Source organism: Hemiscyllium ocellatum, chromosome 14, assembly GCF_020745735.1.
Source record: "Hemiscyllium ocellatum isolate sHemOce1 chromosome 14, sHemOce1.pat.X.cur, whole genome shotgun sequence".
Lineage (NCBI taxonomy): Eukaryota > Metazoa > Chordata > Chondrichthyes > Orectolobiformes > Hemiscylliidae > Hemiscyllium > Hemiscyllium ocellatum.
In genome coordinates this window covers 57,425,424-57,445,575 of record NC_083414.1, presented here as the reverse complement: position 1 = coordinate 57,445,575, position 20,152 = coordinate 57,425,424, and the positions used below count along the sequence as shown (strand labels likewise).

General features: G+C 38.9%; 1 protein-coding gene across 1 annotated transcript in view; it reads right to left on the bottom strand.

Moving 5' to 3' along the window:
• Positions 1-20,152, bottom strand: part of LOC132822490 (protein bassoon-like) — a 296,266-nt gene that overhangs the window by 250,127 nt on the left and 25,987 nt on the right. Inside the window, exon 2 of the mRNA XM_060835867.1 lies at positions 2,526-3,398. Within this exon, the coding sequence (XP_060691850.1) occupies positions 2,526-3,398 (873 nt within the window). The remainder of the gene's footprint in view (positions 1-2,525; positions 3,399-20,152) is intronic.

The following is a 20,152-nucleotide window of genomic DNA, read 5'->3' as shown; positions in this document are numbered from 1 at the left end:
AATCTCTTTTCTCTTCACATAACTATTGAAGATTTTACAATCAGTTTGTACATTTTCTGCAAACTTACACTTGCACTCTATTTTCCCCCTCCTATACTGAAATCTAAACTGCTCCCAATCCTTAGGTCTGTTACTTTTTTGGCCAATTTGCATTCCCCTTCCTTATTCCTAATTTGCGTTGTTTGGCATGGTCAGGCCACCATTTCTGCTTTATTTTTGTGCCAGACAGGAATGAACAATAATTGTAGCTCATCCATGCACTCTGTAAATATTTACCATTACCTGTCCATTGTCACCCCTTTAAATGACATTCCCCAAGTTTATCATAGCCAGTTCATGCCTCATACTATCAAAGTTTCTTGAATTTAAATTTAAGACCCCAGTCTTAGGATCAATAATTTAAGTCAATAACTTCATTAGTGCTGTTACATAAATTGTCAAAGACACCAGAAATTGTTTTTTTTAATCATAGTTTATTCGGTAGTATTGACTTGGACTTTGCTAACGTAATATGATTGCCACAAGATGACTAAAGTTGAAGATACCTTCAGTGGACAAATCGAACTCATCATATGTGTGGAATTTCACACTTAATTGCATGGCCACTTTGCAAATACAATGAGGGCAGGGACCTTCCATCTCAATGAGAATTAATAACAAAGGGAGAGTCATTACTGCACTTGAAACGGTGCACATTGTCCAATCTCTTTCTTTTGGTGAGCAATGGATCCTTTACCAGAGAGAAAGGAACTAATTGCTAAGTTGAAACTGAAATAGTTCCACGAAATAGTGAAAAATCCTCATCTTTAAAAAGCAATATGTATAGGTTTCTGAATCTTGCTTCAACCTGCTAAAAATCTAACCTAGTGATATCACCACAGCCAGAGTCCACACGAACAATAAGCCTGATTGTACTTATATCATGCGAAAAGAGAATACCAAGCAACACTCCAACTAATAGCTAAGCCAACTTCAAGTCCAAGTCTGTTTCAAATCTAGTATTTGTCTGAAAAATAAATTATTTTTCAGTCTTTAAGAAACATTTTGATTTGTCCTAGTCAAATTAAAAGAACTTCTGTAACTCCTAACCTTCAGTTGTCTAAAATCACCTGACCTTTAACACTTGAGTGGAGAAACCATCACTGGACTCTCTCTCGCTTCCATGTGAATTAATAACTACTGCATTGGTTTTAACATTAATAGTTGTAAATCCATTTTCTGTTATGTTTATTCCATATATATGTGTCCCTGCAAACATGTCTGTAGGGTTGGGGCTGGCAATGTTCTCCCTATGCCACATGTGCTGACGTCCCTCAAAACTTTAGTGCATGCATTTGTAAAGTCCCAAAAAACATCTCAGATTTGAAAGTAAATAAACAACAAGTTTGATTTAAACATCAGAGAGAGCTTGCTGCAAGGTTAAAAATTGCCATCAAAAAGGGGGGCTATCACAGTCATTTTTCATTCAATCGTGGGGTGCGGAAGATTTATTGCCCATCCCTATTTGCCCTTGAGAAGATGGTGATGAGTTGCCTCCTTGAACTGCTGCAGTCCATTAGGTGAAGGTGGACCCACAATGCTGTCAAGGAGGGAGCTCCAAGATTTTGACCTGGCAACACTGAAGGAACAAACCAATGTTGTAGCTGTTCTGGAACAGTGCAGCTCGGTAAGCAGCACATTCTGGAGTACAGGTTTTCAGTATTACGGTCAGAATGTTGTCAGGCAACACAGCATCCAGCTATTTCTTGATTTCCCGAGGACTGATTCAATTGGCTTAAGACCATTTGAAATTAATCACTTTGCTCAAGGGCAAGGTGAGGGGAGTAAAAGAATTCCACTTACCCTCCTTCCCATCTGGAATTGCTGATTACTATTAAATTAAAATTCTGAGCAGGATAAGCTCAGTCATCCTCAAATAACTACCCAAACCTTTAGCCAAAAAATGATATTTTCAGCAAATGAACTAGATGTGCATATTGCACATACAACAGGCTACCTAGTGTTTTTTTTTAATCTCCAGTGGTGTGGAACAATTTTAACAATTGCACACTGTGGTTTAATACCATGCATGCACTATTTTTTGGAAATTACTGGTTTGGTCTCTCAGGACAAAGCCATGTAATTGCCCTATCAACATGCAGATCGTCTGTCCAAGAAGTATAATGAATGCCAAGATCATTTACAGGAGGCCAAGTTTAAAAAAAAGCCACATTATGCATCAAAAAACATCCATGCTTTTTCAACATCAAGTTTTTGGTCACTAATTGTGTGACCTCACTTGACCCAACACACATATTTCTGCTCAAATTTAGAAGCTGTTGGGATCTGTCATTTCAATTGTAACAGTCTTCATCACAAGGGCCCTTGACATCACAGCAATTTACCTTCATCAAGTCATCACTAATTCAATAAATTGTTAACTGTCATGAGGTTTCAAAGCCACAACATTCCTTTTATTATCAGTTGAAATCTATAACAATGCAAAACAGCATATCACGGTATTTATACTTCAGAGTTAGTCCTACCTCTACCAGGTGTGGCGTTGGATTGAAACCACACATGTTGCACACTTGAACTTTGCATTCTGTACAATTATTGAAGTTGGGCGGCTGACTTGATCCCACATTCAGTTCTGTTTTACAGAGAGGGCACAATACTTTGGGCTTGTTGACTTCTTTTTGTTTAATGACTGGCTCTGGTTTTTCTTGTTTAGCTGCAGAGACAACTTCAGTTTTAACTTGCAATCCCGGTGTTGAACTCTGCAACTTTGAGCTCAATTCTGTGCTTTGATCACTGAAAATTATTTTTGGAGCCTGTTTAGCTGCAGAGCCTTTAGCAGGTGATTGCTGACTTTGTGACATCTGTTCTGGCTGTGTGGATATAAGGCTGGTGGCCTGGCTTAAAAGAGAAGTTCCAAACCCAAAGAGTTTACCAGTAATGCCCTCCTGATCTTGGGATATACTGGAGGGCCCTGCTTGTGTTCTTGCTGGTGAACCATCTGTTGTTCGTCTTTGTTCTGCAGGGACAGTTTGTTGGCTCTTACCAGCTGGCCTGGTTGCCTCAGGCTGGGGAACCAGTTGTGGTTGGACAACCGGCTGCAATTCAGACTTATTCGCTATCGGTCTGTGTTTCTCACGTTCACTTGGTTGCACCTTAGTCTCAGGCTTATTTTCTGCAGCAGATGGCACTTTAGGGAGCTCTCTTTTTATTGGTGTAGTCCTTCCTTGTTGGGGGGCCGGATCAGTTTGAGGCTGTCGCTGCGCTTTTGTTTGCGGTTCTGTTTGGGCCTGGTGTGATGGGGAGTGTAGTTGTTGTTGACTTTTGGAGCGTGGTGCAGTGGTCATATCCATTCCCAGAGCTCTCTGCATCTGACAGTTTAAGCACAACCATTCTTCCACCTACAAATAAGAGAAAGGCATGATTATATCAGAAAATAGGGTAGCAATTTTATTTTATCATCTCAAATCATAGCGATCCATGCATTTGTATTTTCAATGTTTGGGGTATAACACCTCTCCAATGTTCATATTAATTATATCATAAAATCCTTACATATGAGCTCTGTGACATTGCCTTAATTATCACTTTTAAGAAGTGGCCTGCAGGATTTCTATTTTACAAGGCAATGCATTATGTGTTTATATCTGACCACTCATCTAGCAAAAAAGGTTTGCAAAAATTATATAAAGACAATGACCCTTAATCCAAGCATACATTCCTCTTTTCCAAAGCATGAAATTAGCACTGAATTAATATTCAACCATCCATATTTCAATATAAAGTACCTATAGCTGGTTCTGAATGAGAAGGGAGAGGAGAGCTGGAGTGCCTGGGAAGTACTTGGATTTACAAAGGCAAAGCTTTAATCACAAAAATTCAAACAAAGCTGGTGTATGTACCTTTTCAATAGCCAAGTACCTAGTGTAGGTCCAAAAACAAATAAACCATTTTGCAGCAGAAAGAGTTTGTATACAATCTCCACAAATAACACAAAGGATTATTTGACTTTGATCTACTAGCCATCTATTGCATTACAGCTGATCTGAACATCAGTGATAACTTTGCTCTGCAATCCAAGAGGGAAAAGACTTTCTTTCCAGACTTACATCCCTCTGTTTTGATGAAGGCTATGTTTACAGCACAAAGCACAAGTATGTTTCTCAAAATATCCTACCTGAAAAATTGAAACGAGGTTCATTAGGCATATAAAAGCTATTGAAAGAAATTAAATGAATAACAAGCTCAAATTTAAATCATTAAAAGCACCAACTGTAAATTATCATTGCACACTATGAAAAGTCTATCAAATAAATAGTTGGGAATACTTTTTAAGTTGAAAGAACACAGTAGTACTTCAAGATACAACACAACCCAGTAGTCAAATAGTAGACTGACTCAGCCAAGAAATACAATGGAAATAATGTTGACCTAACCAAGACACCCCAGTCCATTCCAGCATAGATGACAGGGGATTGTAATGAAGGGTTACACTGATTAAAATAAGACTGGCAACAAACATATCAAAGCCAGGTTTAAAAACAGCATGTCTGATGGGGACCAGCTTTGACCTGTCATGCAGAGGCAGGTCAATGATAATTTTTCAGTGATAATGGTTGTGCTAGTCAGCCTTTTGAAACTATTTTCATGCAAATTAATTCACAACAGGGCTCAGGGAAAGAGGCTGAAGAGCAGAAGGACCTGCCAGACCCAGCAGGAAAGTATTTTTCCAACACTAACAGTGGGGCAGGAGATTTATGATCATTTCTTCCTCTCTATCCTCATTCCATTATCTCTTTTCACTGTGCCCCTTTCTATCATACCAGCTACAGATCTTCTGAATGATGGCAATGATTCCAAGTATCTTCATCAAATGTGGCAGAGTATCTCAAACCCTCTTACACAGCAGCCAGCCAACCTTCAATCTGAACAGCTGTTAGTTCAGAAATTATCGCATATACTCGACTGATAATCAAATTTTTTGACTTTTTTTAAAGGTTAATAGTATCGGGTTGACTATTACATGGATAATACTTTTGAGGGACTGAAATTTATGCCCGTCAAAATTCATACAGTATCATTAGCATGAGCCCAATTGATCTCTAAATGAATAAAGAGAGAAAACAAATTATGGTATTCCGAAAATGCCAGAGCAGGACACCACAGCCAGCAGAGTGGAAGACCCGGGAGCAGAGCGGAACAATCAACCGACAGACCAGAAAAGCTGGAGCTGGATGTGACGGCCGGCACACTGACTCAAACATTGACCTGTTATCTGTGAAGAGCCAGGGTTGTCTTTTGCACAAGATTTATGGAAAATTTCAGGTTGTTTGGCTAAAAATAGGGGTCGACTTTTACATGAGATTGACTATTACTCGAGTAGATATGGTATGGTTGTTATTTTAAAAAACAAATGATGCTCTAAAACAAAATTCAGCACAGCCTTTGTATTTCTGGGTTGGCCACCTACAAACACAAATCCCACCCTCAATCCCCACATCCCATAAATACCATCGACCAAATCTCAACAGATATTTATTCATACCAAGTGCAACATTCTACAGAGTATACTAAATAAACACTTGTCTATTTCCACATATCTCAGAAATATTTCCATGCAATTCAATACAACCTACTGGGAAGGGTTTGACCCCTCAGTCGATAAAAATGAGAGCCAACCTGTACGACCAGATCCATAAACAATGAGCTGTTCAAGCTAGGCTATTAAGTATATTCAAGGCAGAAGTAGACAAACTTTTATTCAGTCAAGAAATCAAGAGTTATAGGGAAAAGGCTGGAAGGTAGGGCTGAGGATTGCCAGGTAAGTCTGATCTCTTTAAATGGCACAGATGGCACAATGGATTGAAAGGCCTACTCCTGCCCAAAGCAGATATCTCGAATACTGGCAGCCACATGGACTCATGCTCTTTGCTGCAGAGAATGTTGTCAATATCCCTCAAACTATTTCCTACCACTGCTCTCCTTGTTGCTCCCCCAACTTGAATAGTTTCCTGTATATGGTGCAATGGTCAGCTGGCTCATCCGAGCAGATGGGAGTATCTCAAGACCCTACTTAGGCGATGTGACTGCCTCTTGGTACAAAGTGTGCAGGTAACTTTACCCTTCCTGAGGCATTGCAGTGTCTTGGGTTTAGCCCCCAGCTCATAAACTATGAACCAAAGCTGCAGACATTCTGACCACCATAGTATCCAGAAGCTCCCATATACTGCAGCCTTGACATTTGAAATGTTCATAAAAGGAAATGTGTATTTTGTTTTAATTCTTTGCATCTCAAAAATGATCTGAATAAGAGGAAGAATAAAGAACAAAGGATACAATTTGAAAAGGAGTCATGGAGCAGAATGACCTCGATATACATCTGCACAAAATTGTCAAGAGTGAGAGGTACAGGTTGTGAATCCTAGGAATCCTAGGTGTCGTAAACAGAGGTATAGAGTACAAAAGCAAAGTTGAAATGAACTTTTATAAAACATGGGTTGATTTCAGCTAGTGTATCCAAATGTGATCAGCACAGTTTAGGAAGAATGTGAAGTAATTACATTGGATGCATGAGAATGACTGTAAGGCTGAAGGACATCAATTATGAGAACAGACTAGAGAAGTCAGGTTTGTTTCTCACAGAAACGAAATGTGAAGGAATTTAATGGAGGTGTTCCCAATCTCAAGTGGACTGTATATTCAGGTAAGGAGTAACTGTTTCCATTGCTGCTTTGTGAGTGAAGAGTTACGGCCCTACACATCAAGGCAGAGTAAAGCTGGGTTTAGCATTATAAAGCTCTAACAAAACTGCAATCAGTGGGAAACGGGTGTGTGTGTGTGTGTAGATGCAGTGGAGTTCTCTGCTGGCTAGCGGCATGACTTGAATAAGGGAAGATGGTGTAGTCTTGGAAGTCAATCAGCACAGCCTCAGGATGTCACAGCAGAATTTTGTCAGGCGAGCGCTCTAGTCCCAAACAGCTTCAATGACCTTCATCCCATAAGTTGACAAATGGGGATATTTATTGATCTCTGAACAATGCTCGATACTATTCAAAACTCCTCAGATACTAAAGTGGTTCGCATCCATATGCTGCAAGATCCAGACTATATCCAGATCTGGGCTGATAAGTGAAAATTGCATTTGTGACACAACGAGTGTCAGACATTGGCCATCTCCTACAGAAGAGTCTAATCTTTGCCCCTTGACATTCAACAGCATTACTACATTGATGCCCATATTATGAACCATCTGGGGCTTACCGTTGCCCAGAAACCAACTGGAATCAGCCACATACCTACTGGGTTGGCAGAAACAGATCAGACAGAGGCTAGGAATTCTGGGCAACTAACTCAACAGTCTCCCAAAAGCCTTGTGCCATCTATAAAGCAATGGTTAGGAACGTGATTGACTACTCTTCACTTGTCTGGATGTGCATAACTCCAATAACCTACAAGAAGCTTGATACTATCCAAGCCAAAGCAGCTCACTTGATTAACATGCCATCAACTACCTTCAACATTCACTCTCTTCACAGATGACATATACTGGGGCAGTAGTATGCAATATCTACAAATGCATGCTTTGACAGCTCCTTCCAAACCCCTACGTGTACCATGTAGAAGTAAAAAGGCGGGATGACACTTGGGAACATCATGACCTTCACATTCCACTCGCAGCCACATGCCAACATGACTTGCAACTATATCACCATCCCTTCACTGTTACAGGGTCAAAATCCTGGAACTTTCTTCCTGACATCACTGAGGATATTCCTACACCCCACTGAATGTAAGTGTTCAAGAATGTAATTCATCACCATCCTCTCCATGGAAATCAGGGAAGGGAAACAAGTGCTGGCCTAGCCAGTGATACTCCCATCCCATGAACAAAGTTTTAAAAGGGTCAAGAACAACAGGACACTGATTTAAGGTAAATGGCAAAAGAATCAAAGGATACATTAAGGGAAACATTGGTATGCAGTAAATGTTTAGCGTCTAAAATGCACTGTCTGTGCATTTAGTGTAGATAGATTTAAACCAGGATTTTCAGAAGGGAATTGACTGAAAAACAAGACTGTTATTGAGCTATAGGGAAAAAGGGAAAGGAATGGTACGGACCGAGTTACACTTGCAGAAAGCCAGCATGGAGATAAAGGTCTGACGGACTAAACAACCCTCTCTCACTACTATAATTCTACTTTAAAATCATGTTTTTTTGAACTAAATCAACTACCCAGCAATTTTAGAACCAGCTATTACAAGGCACAGTGCTTCACAACACCCAAGGTCATTCTTGTCTCTTTAATCATTTTTAAATGCAAAAAGCTTTTTAAAATCCAAGAAAAACAAAGATAGAATGCACATAAATGCAACTACATAAAAAAAGTAACAAAAGTGCTGAAGAACTGTGTAATTATTTTTCAGATGTTTCAGAGGAAATACTGGGAATCCATTTAGCAACTCACAAATGGCCAGTATCAATCAGCCCAAATTATCATAATTATAGGCTAAATTACTACAGCAAGTAATTTAGGTAACACAGTTTATTTACTTGCTAATCACAACCATTGGCCCTGCTACAGGATTGGAAACTATAGTATTTGCATGTAAAGTCTCATCAGCGGATGGAAGTACCCAACTGAAAATGTAAACTCGTTATTACATTCCAAATAACAAAGAACAGAATGACAAACATTGGAAATCTGAAATGGAGAAAATACAGGCAACAGATGACAGGGATTTAGCAATTTTCCAACCTTATCAGCTCCTCCCATACATGCCATATTTTTGTCTCCTGGAGGTATAAATCTCCCACTTTACAAGGAGGTCTGAAACAAAATCAAGGCCATCTAGTCAGGAAGTCTGCTGAGTTCTGAGGGACATTAGTCCAGCTCTCAACAGCATTCTTATATCCCTTACATCCCTTTATCCCCTTCTACCTCTAATATCCCTATTTACCCTCCATAGCCACTGAGCTAATTGCTTATTCACAACGAACAGAAATCAACAGGGAATGGGACAACAATAGAATTTTTCAAAATGAATTTGGGGAAAATAAAGAAACTGCTTATCAACTCTCTAAACTGTCCAAGACACCCTCATTCAATCTGCATTGGAAAAAAGGTCAGTCTCCTTAGATACTATTAAATTGTGAAAAGAAACATCTATTCAGAAAATACCTTGCAATCAGACAGTCTATTCTGACCTCACAAAACTGTCAATCAAATCATGCTCTCAGATCCTTCAACCAGTGCATAACCAAAATCCTCGCTTCAGGAGTTCTTGAAACTCAGGTTCTGCTATCAAAACTCCAGACAATAAAAGCTAGTGAAACAGTAAGATCATCTTTTTTTTCTATTTCAAAGTGGATGGCTTGTCAATGAAATGGAGCCAGTGACTGAACTCCAAGTTTAAGAAGTAGGCCATTTTTCCCATGTTAAAGAATTGTGGATATTTAAATGACAGGATAGGACATAGGTTTCCTTAGTTTTGCATGGGCATTAGCACATTTTCCAATAGGAAGGTACTTTTTCACATCTCAACATCTCTAGTAAAAGTGTTAGCCAATCTATCACAGAACCCTATTAACAACCCTACATTAAAATACATCTAATACAATAATATTTAATAATGGCACTTGAGGTTACCAAAACCTATTAGCCAAAGTTCCTGACTCCTAAGTAGAATTTTCCTCAGATTCGCAAACTGTCTTACCTGGCATTTACCATAGGTTTCCAAAACCCGACTGTCCCACCAAAAATTAGAGTACAATCTTCAGTAGCAACACCAAAGCCATGAACCATGTGCCTTGGGCCACATCCAAACCTCTTCCCACGAACAAGTAGTTTAATGGGGATAGGGAAATTCAAATTTATGATCCTGCAAACTAAACTTTGCCAGAAGATGCAATAACTTACAGACATGTTGGGACATGAAAATTTGGCCCTAGGTCTCTCAGCATCAGCATCTGAATGAAAAAGGTTCTGTAGCTGTTCGTAACTGAAAAGTCAATATTAACCAATAATCTTAAAAAGGTTAATATATAGTGAATTATAGATTTATTAAAGTGCAGGAGGCAGATATTTGGCCATCGTGCATGTAGTGGCTCTGTGTATGATGATTGATTAAGCATCACTGACTTTGTTTCTATTCAAATAATCATCTAATGCTCTTTTGTGTGTCTCAATTGAACCTGCCTCCACCATAGCTGCAAGCAATACTCTCCTAACATAATTACACAATGACTACCTCAATTGCTTCTTTAAATCACCACCACACACACACACACACTCAGAAATCCCTGCAAGGAAATCAATTCTAGCTCTATTCAGATGTAATCCATATTTTTGCACAGCATCTATCTACCCGAAAGCCAGCCTCAGTGTCCCAGGAATCTAAAGTCCTCCTCCCTCCACCATCTTTCCAACCATGAATTCAAGCATCTTATCCTCCTATACCTACATTACATAGGCATGGCACTCGGAATAATCCTGAGATTACCAATTTTGAGGTTCTATTAGCTAGCTTTCTACCTAGATCCTTACATTCTGACCACAGAATCACATACACTTCCACATTTGGCAATGATACCAAAGTAGACTACTGTCTCGTGGCTGATCATCCTCCCCCCAGCAGAATGTCTTGCCGTTGTTTTGAGTCACCCCTACAGTCACAGCCTGTTGTCACTATTGCTCTTCCATTCTCCCAACCCTCCTGTATAGCTGAGCAATTTGCAGTGACATAGGCTTGGCTCTTGTTGTATTCCTTCAATGAACCATTGTTTTCACCAGTACCCTGAATGGAAAAGCAATTGGTGAGCAAAATTGTCTCTGGGAACCCCTGTACTTTTTGTCTGGTTCTCTTTGATTATCCGTTCTTCAGCTGTCTGAATGCTCCTCTCCTGCAATCTGACTATTCCCTTAAATATGGTATCCGCATCTTCCTCTGCTTTCCAATGTATTATATTGACTTTGGCCACCACACAAACTCCAAAACCCAGAGCTCAAAGATTTGCAGCCAGTGATGCTTCCTGTTTAAGTCATGTGTCCATGACTTTCTACCTTCCACAGGATGGGCAGTCTGCATGGCTGAACTGCCTTGCCATAATTTAAGCTTATATTTGGACTACTTGTTATAAACTAGAAATTAGAGAGTAGAAAGTAGAATTACTCACTAATCACCCCCTTCTCATGTGCCTATAAATTGGATACATAAGGCCAAGATTAAGAAACAATTATAAAGTGATGAATGAAATACTGAAGAAAGACCTCCTTTCACTCCTCACCTTACATCCTCAACTCACCAGACTCCTTGGACTCCCTTCCAGGTGCAGTCAAGTGCTAAGTTTCAGCTATATAGTTCGATTCCACCTTAATCTATTTGAATAACATAAGATCTAAGTATGTACATAATCCACTGAAGTTGAGGATGTTAATTTGTAAAAAAGAAAATGCAAGATCAATTTCTTAAATCCATCCAGCATACATAAAGGATGTTAAAAAAAAGTCCCTGTCATCAGTGCAAATTCAGTCCACAATCCACAATAACCATTTAAAAACAAGAAAGAGCAGATGACTTGCATTTATTTTGCAAGTTTCACATACGCAGAATATTCCAAAGCATTTCACAACCAAGGGACTTTTAAAATGTCGGCAAATGTTGAAGCAAGTTTACACTCTTCAAAATCCCTAAAACCAAGATCTACTGACTACCCAGTCCTCCTTTATCGTCTTATGTTATTCCTACTTCTGACCAAGTTTCTGGTCACTCCTTTCATGTATTCTGTCTTTATTTCCATATATTTTAAATTCTGCCTCTGATTTATGCAATGTTTTCCACAGCCCACATCTCTCCAACATAAGTTAGCTGCTAAAATTTTCTCCAAGGGTTAAAATAGTCATTGTTGCTGTGATAATGAAGCGACAATTTCACTGATCTATTATTGTGTGACAACTAGAATGGTCTGTTCTGAATCTGTAATTTATCTTATCCGTTTAGACAAGGTTCCTAGATGCCTCATGTTTCAAATTAACACTAACTTATCTCTTTTGATGCTGTTAAATCCAGCATAAACTTCAAATATTTACATAAATTAATGATGTAGAGAGCATCAATATTAGTTCGTACTGATGCAAGATCAGTTTCTCGATCCTTTTTATACAGGTTCAAGATAATTAATATCAAACATACAAAAAGAATAGTGAAGGTTACTGCTACCAAGTGCCAGAAAATTGCATAATGTCTCCTTCACACATTTATAACTGGATATTGACGATTCAATTACAGTGGTTTGTAATTGCATAGCCAGCCAAATTTAGTAACCTGAAAACACAATGTCAGAAGATGTAAAGTAATATCTTATCTTATATTCCCACGACAACCAAATCCGTATCATGCAGTTAGCAGCCACAGTAATAACATAAGACAGCTTACTATTTTTCACTTATCAGGCCTAAATGAAAGACTCTAAATAATTAATATTGTCATGCAACTCATTTTGAGGAATCATCTTCTTTTAAATATAAAACAAAAATTGCGGGCAACAAAATAATATCCAAATAGCTCAAGAATTATTAGACTATTTCTTATGACGACAAGAAAGTCAACCAAAGAAGATGGAAATCAAAGTAATCATGATAACATTCCACAGCACATGCTGTAGGTCAGTGGTTTCCAAGCATTAATTGGGATAAGATGTCACTCTGTGAGCAATTGCTGGCATCAAAATAAGTTAATGAGTGTCGTAAATGTCATTTTTTGTTATTCAAGTGTCAAAGTAATTCACCAAAGCAACTATAATATAGATATAATAGATGAAATATTTAGCAGTACTATACAAAAGTGTCCAGTTGGAACAAAGTGGCAGGATAATAATCTTCACTACTGCATCATTGAAGTTTAAATCAAGGTAACAATACAGAATAGCCTTCAGATATAGATCATAAGACCATAAGAACTAGGACCAGGAGCAGACAATTCAGCCCCTTGAGCCTGCTCCACCATTTAAGACAACCGTTACTGATTTCATATCGGCCTCAACATCATTTTCCTGCCTGCTCTCCATCATCCTTTATCCAGTCACTAATTAAAAATCTGTCCATCTCCTCCTTAAATTTACTCAATGTCCTGGCATCCACGGCACTCTAGGTTAATGAATTCCTTTCAGTGTCAAAATAAAACAAAGTGGCAGCACACAGCATTCACTGCTATATCCGATGTTAAATCAATGAAAATAGCAGCACAATCACAGTTTCACTTGAATAGTCTGTGTTAAAATGAACCAATACTATAGCCACACAGCTTTCAGTGACACATCAAAGTCTCAAAAGAAAACAAAGCAATAGCATTATAACCTTTACGACAGTAATTAAATTTAAAATTAAACGTGAAATTATATAGGCATGTATTCTATCCTAAAGAGATACACATCAATGCATGTTGTAAGACAGTCTCAAAAGCTGGCTGCATGGTTGATAGTACACATCTCATCTCCTACGTGACATCCAGGGTTGATCGATAGAGATTTAATGCAAACTCGTTTACTGAAACCAGCTTCACACAATACGTTCTGGTAAAAGGAACCATTAATTGCAATTTATGTATTGCAATGTCAGGATGGTCACTCTTCATGCTAAACCATAAATCTGTTGGAAAAGCAGCAAAAACTGATTACTTCATCAAATTTGGCCAGATGAAATTTCATCAAGCTATTCAATTTCAGCAATAGACAAATACAGCCATTCCAGCTAAAAATGGAAAAAAAAGTTTGATCCAATGAAACATTGTCACATCCCAATCAAAGGAAAAGGATGTAAAACAGTGTAAACTGAGAGTTCCACATGTATTGAACTCTGATGTCATTTTCAGAAAAACAATTCAGAAAGCAGAAGATTCAACATTTAACTTCAGCATATTATCTTCCAGAATGTCAACTTGAGCCAATCACTTTATTGCAGAACGTGTTCTCTTTTCTTGCATTCTGTATTCATTTAGCTTCCCGTATACTCCAAATGTATTAAATATAAGAAAGGAAGCACACCATATTTTGATTTTGACAGGTGACTGCAAATACAAGCAGATGATAATTCAGTTCCAAACATCTCTGCATATCCTGCCTCTTGACAGCTAGTGGACTTCAGTGTGAAACAACACATTGACCATATCCCAGCTTGGCACTGCTTCTGAAACAGGAGAAAGTGAGGTCTGCAGATGCTGGAGATCAGAGCTGAAAATGTGTTGCTGGAAAAGCGCAGCAGGTCAGGCAACATCCAAGGAACAGGAAATTCGACGTTCCTGATGAAGGACTTATGCCCGAAACGTCGAATTGCCTGTTCCTTGGATGCTGCCTGACCTGCTGCGCTTTTCCAGCAACACATTTTCAGCACTGCTTCTGAAACAAACTTGGTAAAATTTAATGTAGTGCATTATTGGAAGTGACATAGTATCTAAATCTATTTTAGCCAGTTGCTTCCTGTGAATCATGCAAGGAGACCAAATAGTAGATGCAGCAATTCTCAAGGTTTGCAGATCTGATTTACAGTTTGCGATAGTTGGAGGGTCATCAGTACAAAATTCAACTAGGCAAACCCAGAAAAAAAGTGACCCTCACCAAAGGAAATTCAGAAATTTAAGGGTCCACCAGAAAATGCAATGGACCAATTATCTGATTCACAGGAACAACACCCTTTGCAAAGAATATCTAAGAGGTAAAATGTTCTCCAGATGAAATGAACTGGCAGACCGCACAGTCAAGAACAGAATAAAGGTCAACACTCTTCAAGCCAAGCTATGTACAGCATGAATAATCCAGGGAAAGCAGTTAGTAGAACTCAGAACAGAATTGAGCTTGACAACTGAAAGCAGTGGCTTATTTTGATGAAGTCATTAAAGAGGATGAGAGGCATTTGTTGGCCATTAGAAGACAGAAGGCCAAAGAAAACACGTTCTGAGAGTACAGTGAAAACTCCAACTGTGTGTGAAATCAGACACAGAGATGGGGGTGGGGGGTTGCAGGAGAGATAGGATAATGGAAAATACATTCTATGTAAGAATGAGTAAATGTTAAACATGGGAAAGGCTTTTCGAGGAGATGTTGCATAATATGCATAGTTCTGAAAGGATTAATAACCTGAGGATGGCATTCAGCTCCATCCAATATGATATCATAGGACTTGGGAGAGGGGATTAGCATTGGATCTCAAAGAGATGATCCACCATCTAGGATCTTTGTAACAATGCTTATCATATTATTTTAACTTCTACCCGATTGTTCTCATACCTTAAATGATATTTTGGTTATAACAAGATCAGTTTGATGATCTAACGGTTTTCTTTTAATACATTAGAGGATGCATGTCCTGTAGACACTAACCTAAAAAGAGTAAATCTACCTTAAGTTGACCACAAGTGCAGCTAGTTCATATATCAAAATGTGAAATGGTGGACATCCATCATACTAACGTATGCAGTAATTAAGATCTTGATGTTCAAGTTTCTGAAATATGTCTAGTACTGAAAGAAAATTTATATCAAAGTTATACATTTATATCCTGGGATATGCTAAGCAAAAACATGCCAGAGAATTCCTTGAGGCCTGGCACTCCAACCACAACGCCATAAACAAACACGTAGATCTAGATACCATCTATCAACCCCTCAGAAAACAAACAGGAAATGACATCACCACAAACCCCAGGAACCCCATCCAGGACAAACATACAAATAGAAAGCTGAAGACAACAGCTTCGCTTCACTTGGAGGTCGCCACTGATGATGTTACCTAGCCAGATAATGAAATGTCTGGATATCAAACCTACAGCTCAGCGAGCAAACCTACACCTTAAACCTCCCTTATATCATAGTATATTCTGTAATAGTTATATTTTTAAAACAACAATATCACTAGGTTTTAAGGGGCAACATTCTGTGGTTAGCCCAATAAAAAATGGAAAGTAAAGTAATGCAGAAAGGGATTCCTGGCTCATGAAAAAGGTAACATTTTGTGTTTCTATTTGGATTTTTACATGGCACTAGTGCATATTTGAATGTGTTACAAAGGGCTAGAACATCTGTCAAGGATTCTGTTCACGCAGTAACACCTGCTAGGTGTCTTGATTTGTAGACTGATCACATGTTCGCACAAAAATTACTGGATTTCAAGACTGAACAAGTCATATATTGACACTGGCCCTTAATGCAGAATGTTTTCTCCAAAGGCATTAATGTCTACATTTGCATCAGTTCCTGTTTTAGTTTCATATAATACAAGAGATGTTATTCAGTTTGTTTGATGCTTGCAGTTAGCTCTTACTTAACTAGATTGTGTTGTTGTACTGAGTATCCTCTTGAAAGCTTCTAAAATATGGGCAGTTTAAAAAGCTTCTTGTTGGATTTGCCAAAAGGTTAGAATTGTACAATTTCAAATCAGTTTCAACAGGGTGGAGTCTCATTTATGTCTGGCAGGGATTCCTTGCCATTTGTGTTGAGATTAACAGAATAGAAATTAAATTGACAATATGGAGGATGTGAAATACTTAATTATGTGTCAGCATTGTCTTAATGATATGCCTTTTGCCACTGTGTCGGAAGGATCTGAAATTAAAGCCTTCCCAACATTTAAATGAATCTTTAAATACGACTGAATTTCTTTGAAACATCAGTGGGTCTCACCTGCCAGGTGAACGAAAAAGCCATACCACTTGTTTTTAGAAAGGTCTGAGTTACAAACAAATCAGGCAGTCTCAGGTCAACAACATCCTGAAATGAAGACCCTGGTAACAAAAGTCCCATCTGCTGCTGGTCAATCAGATAGCAGCAGCTTGTGCTTGGAAGCGCCTCCATGGAGGACAGCTGCCATTTGAATAACAGGCTCCAGAAACCCAGGCCACAATTAAAGAATATTGAGAGGATTTTCATTAACCGGAGGTTGCAAGAAGAGGGCATGGGGGATTGGCAGCAAGGTGAAGGGGTGGTTCTCAGATTCTTTCACTTTCTTCCATCTCCACCACCCCCTCACCCCACACACACCACCACCAGCTCCCAGCGTCCTAATGTGGAGTCACACAATCAGGCACTGAATCCATTTCATTGAGAAAGCACCCTGCACGTCCCATCGGGTGGTGACAAGCTAGCTGCAGCTGGAGTGACAGGCCAGCTAGGTGCTCATAGGCCCTCTGCAGTGAGGTTAATCCTAGTGATGCAGAGATGAGCTACTAAAAGACTACAATTAGCGCGAGTTAGGAAGGTCAATCACCAGACTCCAGATTTCCAGCAGGGTTTACCATCATTCTACAAGAAGGATAAGCATTCCAAAAGTCTCTTTTTTCAATCTTTTCTCACCTTCTCATAATGTCACAGATTCCATTAGGAACTAATCAGTCTGGAGACCATAAAAGTTACTTCCCTACAGCCAATGTAATTTATTAATGACTTGAGCTGGTACATCAAATTAGATCTCTTTCAATTAATGCAATGAAGTACTGGGCAGTTCGACAAAAATACCCTTTTTAATCCTTGAGAGCCAAGTTCAAATCATTTTCTTGCCATTTGTAAAGAATCCTAAATAGCCAGATTTTTTAAAAACAGTTCCTTATACAGTAATGCTCCCACACCAATTTAATTGATAATGATGGCACTCTGACTCAAAGGCTCCAAGATTTTAAAAGAGGCACATTATAGATGTACCAATTAGGTGTAAATGTACCTTGAAACATACCCAATTTTAACTTGGCAATAAAGTTACAATGCTTGTGCTTGCACAGCACTAATTTTGCATGAAAATCTTCCAAACTACTTCTGAAATCTGGTGATTGACATACAGATTTCAGTTCAAGTGTGAACTGGATTTAACAAGACAGGCATTAATTTGAATTTATATAGTGCTATTTAAAGTCGTAAAATGTACCAAGGCCCTTCAGAGGAGCTTTATTAAACAAAATTTGGCATTAAGTCACATTAGGATATACTGCATAACAGTAATGGTCAAAGAGGGAGATTTTAAGGACCATATGAAATAAGAAAAGGGAGGAAGAGAAGCAAAGAGCTTCAGTTCTTGGCAGTATCAGGCATATTCAGCAATGGTGATATTATTAAAATTTGAATACTCAAGAGGTCAGAATTAAAACAGAAAAAGTCTCTGCCTGAGACCTGTAGGACTTGGTGAGGAAAAAGATTCAAAGGAGTGCATTTAAATGAGAAATCAATGAAGAAAATGTTAACGAGAGAACTTGGACCAGTTTGTTCCAGTTACCAAAGGGCTCATACTGTCATGGAGGGGTGCAGCACGCAAACAGATGCTTCGGTCAGATATCCTAAATTAATCTAGTCCCATTTGCCAGTACTTGGCCCATATCCTCTAAACTCTTCCTATTCATATCCCCAACTTTTAAATGTTGCAGTTTTACCAGCTTCCACCATTTTCTCTAGCAGCTCATTCCACTTCTGCTAGAAACCTGCTAGAAGTCATCTTGACACAAAAATGTGATCAAAAACTTTCCTCAGGGTTAAAAATGACACCAAGCTTGCAAACATTCTTGTTTAGCCACAGACAGTTTTCAGGGTCAGAGATAGCCAGAAAATAGCATTTACAGCAGATACTAAAGACTTTGGATTCAATATCCCAACACCTTTGTTGAAGGAAATTGATGTTTGATCTGATTCAGATGGCGGTGAGGTACAGCTTGATGTTAGCAACCCATGCATGGAAATAAACCAACCCAACTCGGAAATGTATTGTCATTTCTTCACTGTTGCTGAAAACAATCCTGGAACTCCCTCCCTTACAAAACCATGAGTATATCTGCATCAAATGGACTTCAGTTGTTCAAGAGTGTAGCTTATCACACCTTGAGAGCAAGGGCAACAAGAGTTGGAGAATAAATGCGAGCTGAGCTAGCAAAACCCATATCGCCTAAATGAATTTAAAAATGCAAAGAAATAAATGGGACAAGAATAGATTACCAGAGGTAACAGTGCATGGGTGAAAATGTGGGGTTATAACTGCATGGATAACAACAGAACCCCATGAGTGCAGCATAACCCAGATAAATCACTGTGGAGAAGCACTGGAGGGATTCACTGTACTCAATTGTGTCAAGGTTACGAGGGCTGGAGACGCTGATGGGTCTTTGCATAGTGACATTGGATGTAACTTCTGAAGTTGGAAAGAGCTTTTCCAGAACTGTGACAAGGACAAACACCTGATTGGACAGGTCCAAATATGGTGAGCTGAGATGTACATGGACCCAGAAGGAAATGCAGTAATACGTGGAATCACTTTGGAGACAGTTAAGGTTAGAGATAGGGTGTTAGAATGCAGGGAGAAAGGAGTCAAAGTTTGGTTCCTTAAAAAAAAGAGTAAATTTGAGGAAAAGCAAAACAATATCTGTGACGAGATGAACAATATTAGCTAACACTGGAGCCAGTTAGGTGATCAGCAGCTTAATGGGAAGGTGGTCAGAGGAGCTGGAGGAAGGTGTCAGGGACAGGAGGAGAGATAAAGGAGTAATTAGCGAAAGGGGAGTATTCAAGGCTCGGATGGTTCACAAAGTTTAGGTTATTGGACAGGTGAATCAGATTTGATGGTTTCAATATCAGTACAGATTGGAATGTTTATATAGATAAAGAGGGACAGTCAGAGAGAGACAGAGAGAGATTGTGAGAGGAGAACAGAGCAGTGAACCCAAACATGATGAATGGATTTAGAAGACTGAGAAGTTACTTGGTATTGAGACTGAGGGAGTAAATTAATGAAGATACCGCAGTGAGGAAAAATTGACAGTACTTGGGTGAACAGTAGAGAATGAGGATTTAAAATGAGAGACCTGTAAAATGTAAGATTCCCAAAAGGAGGATCAGGGATCAGATCAAGAGGTAATTTGATGATATCATCACAGTTGCAGATGGTGCAGCCAACTGATAAATAAGGGAGAGGGTGTGGTTTTTCCTCAGCTAAGTTTCCATCAAGGCCATAACAATCATTTACACTAAGCACATAGATAGCAAGTGAGCAGACATTCTGGAGGAAGATGTACAGAGAAGCAGTGATAGCTAATCTGATAACTTCGCAGGATCAGCTTTGGGAGGAACAAGATGAACCAGGAGGATACTGGCCAAATTAACCCCCAAAAATCAGCATGCTGCATGGGAGAGTTGGTCA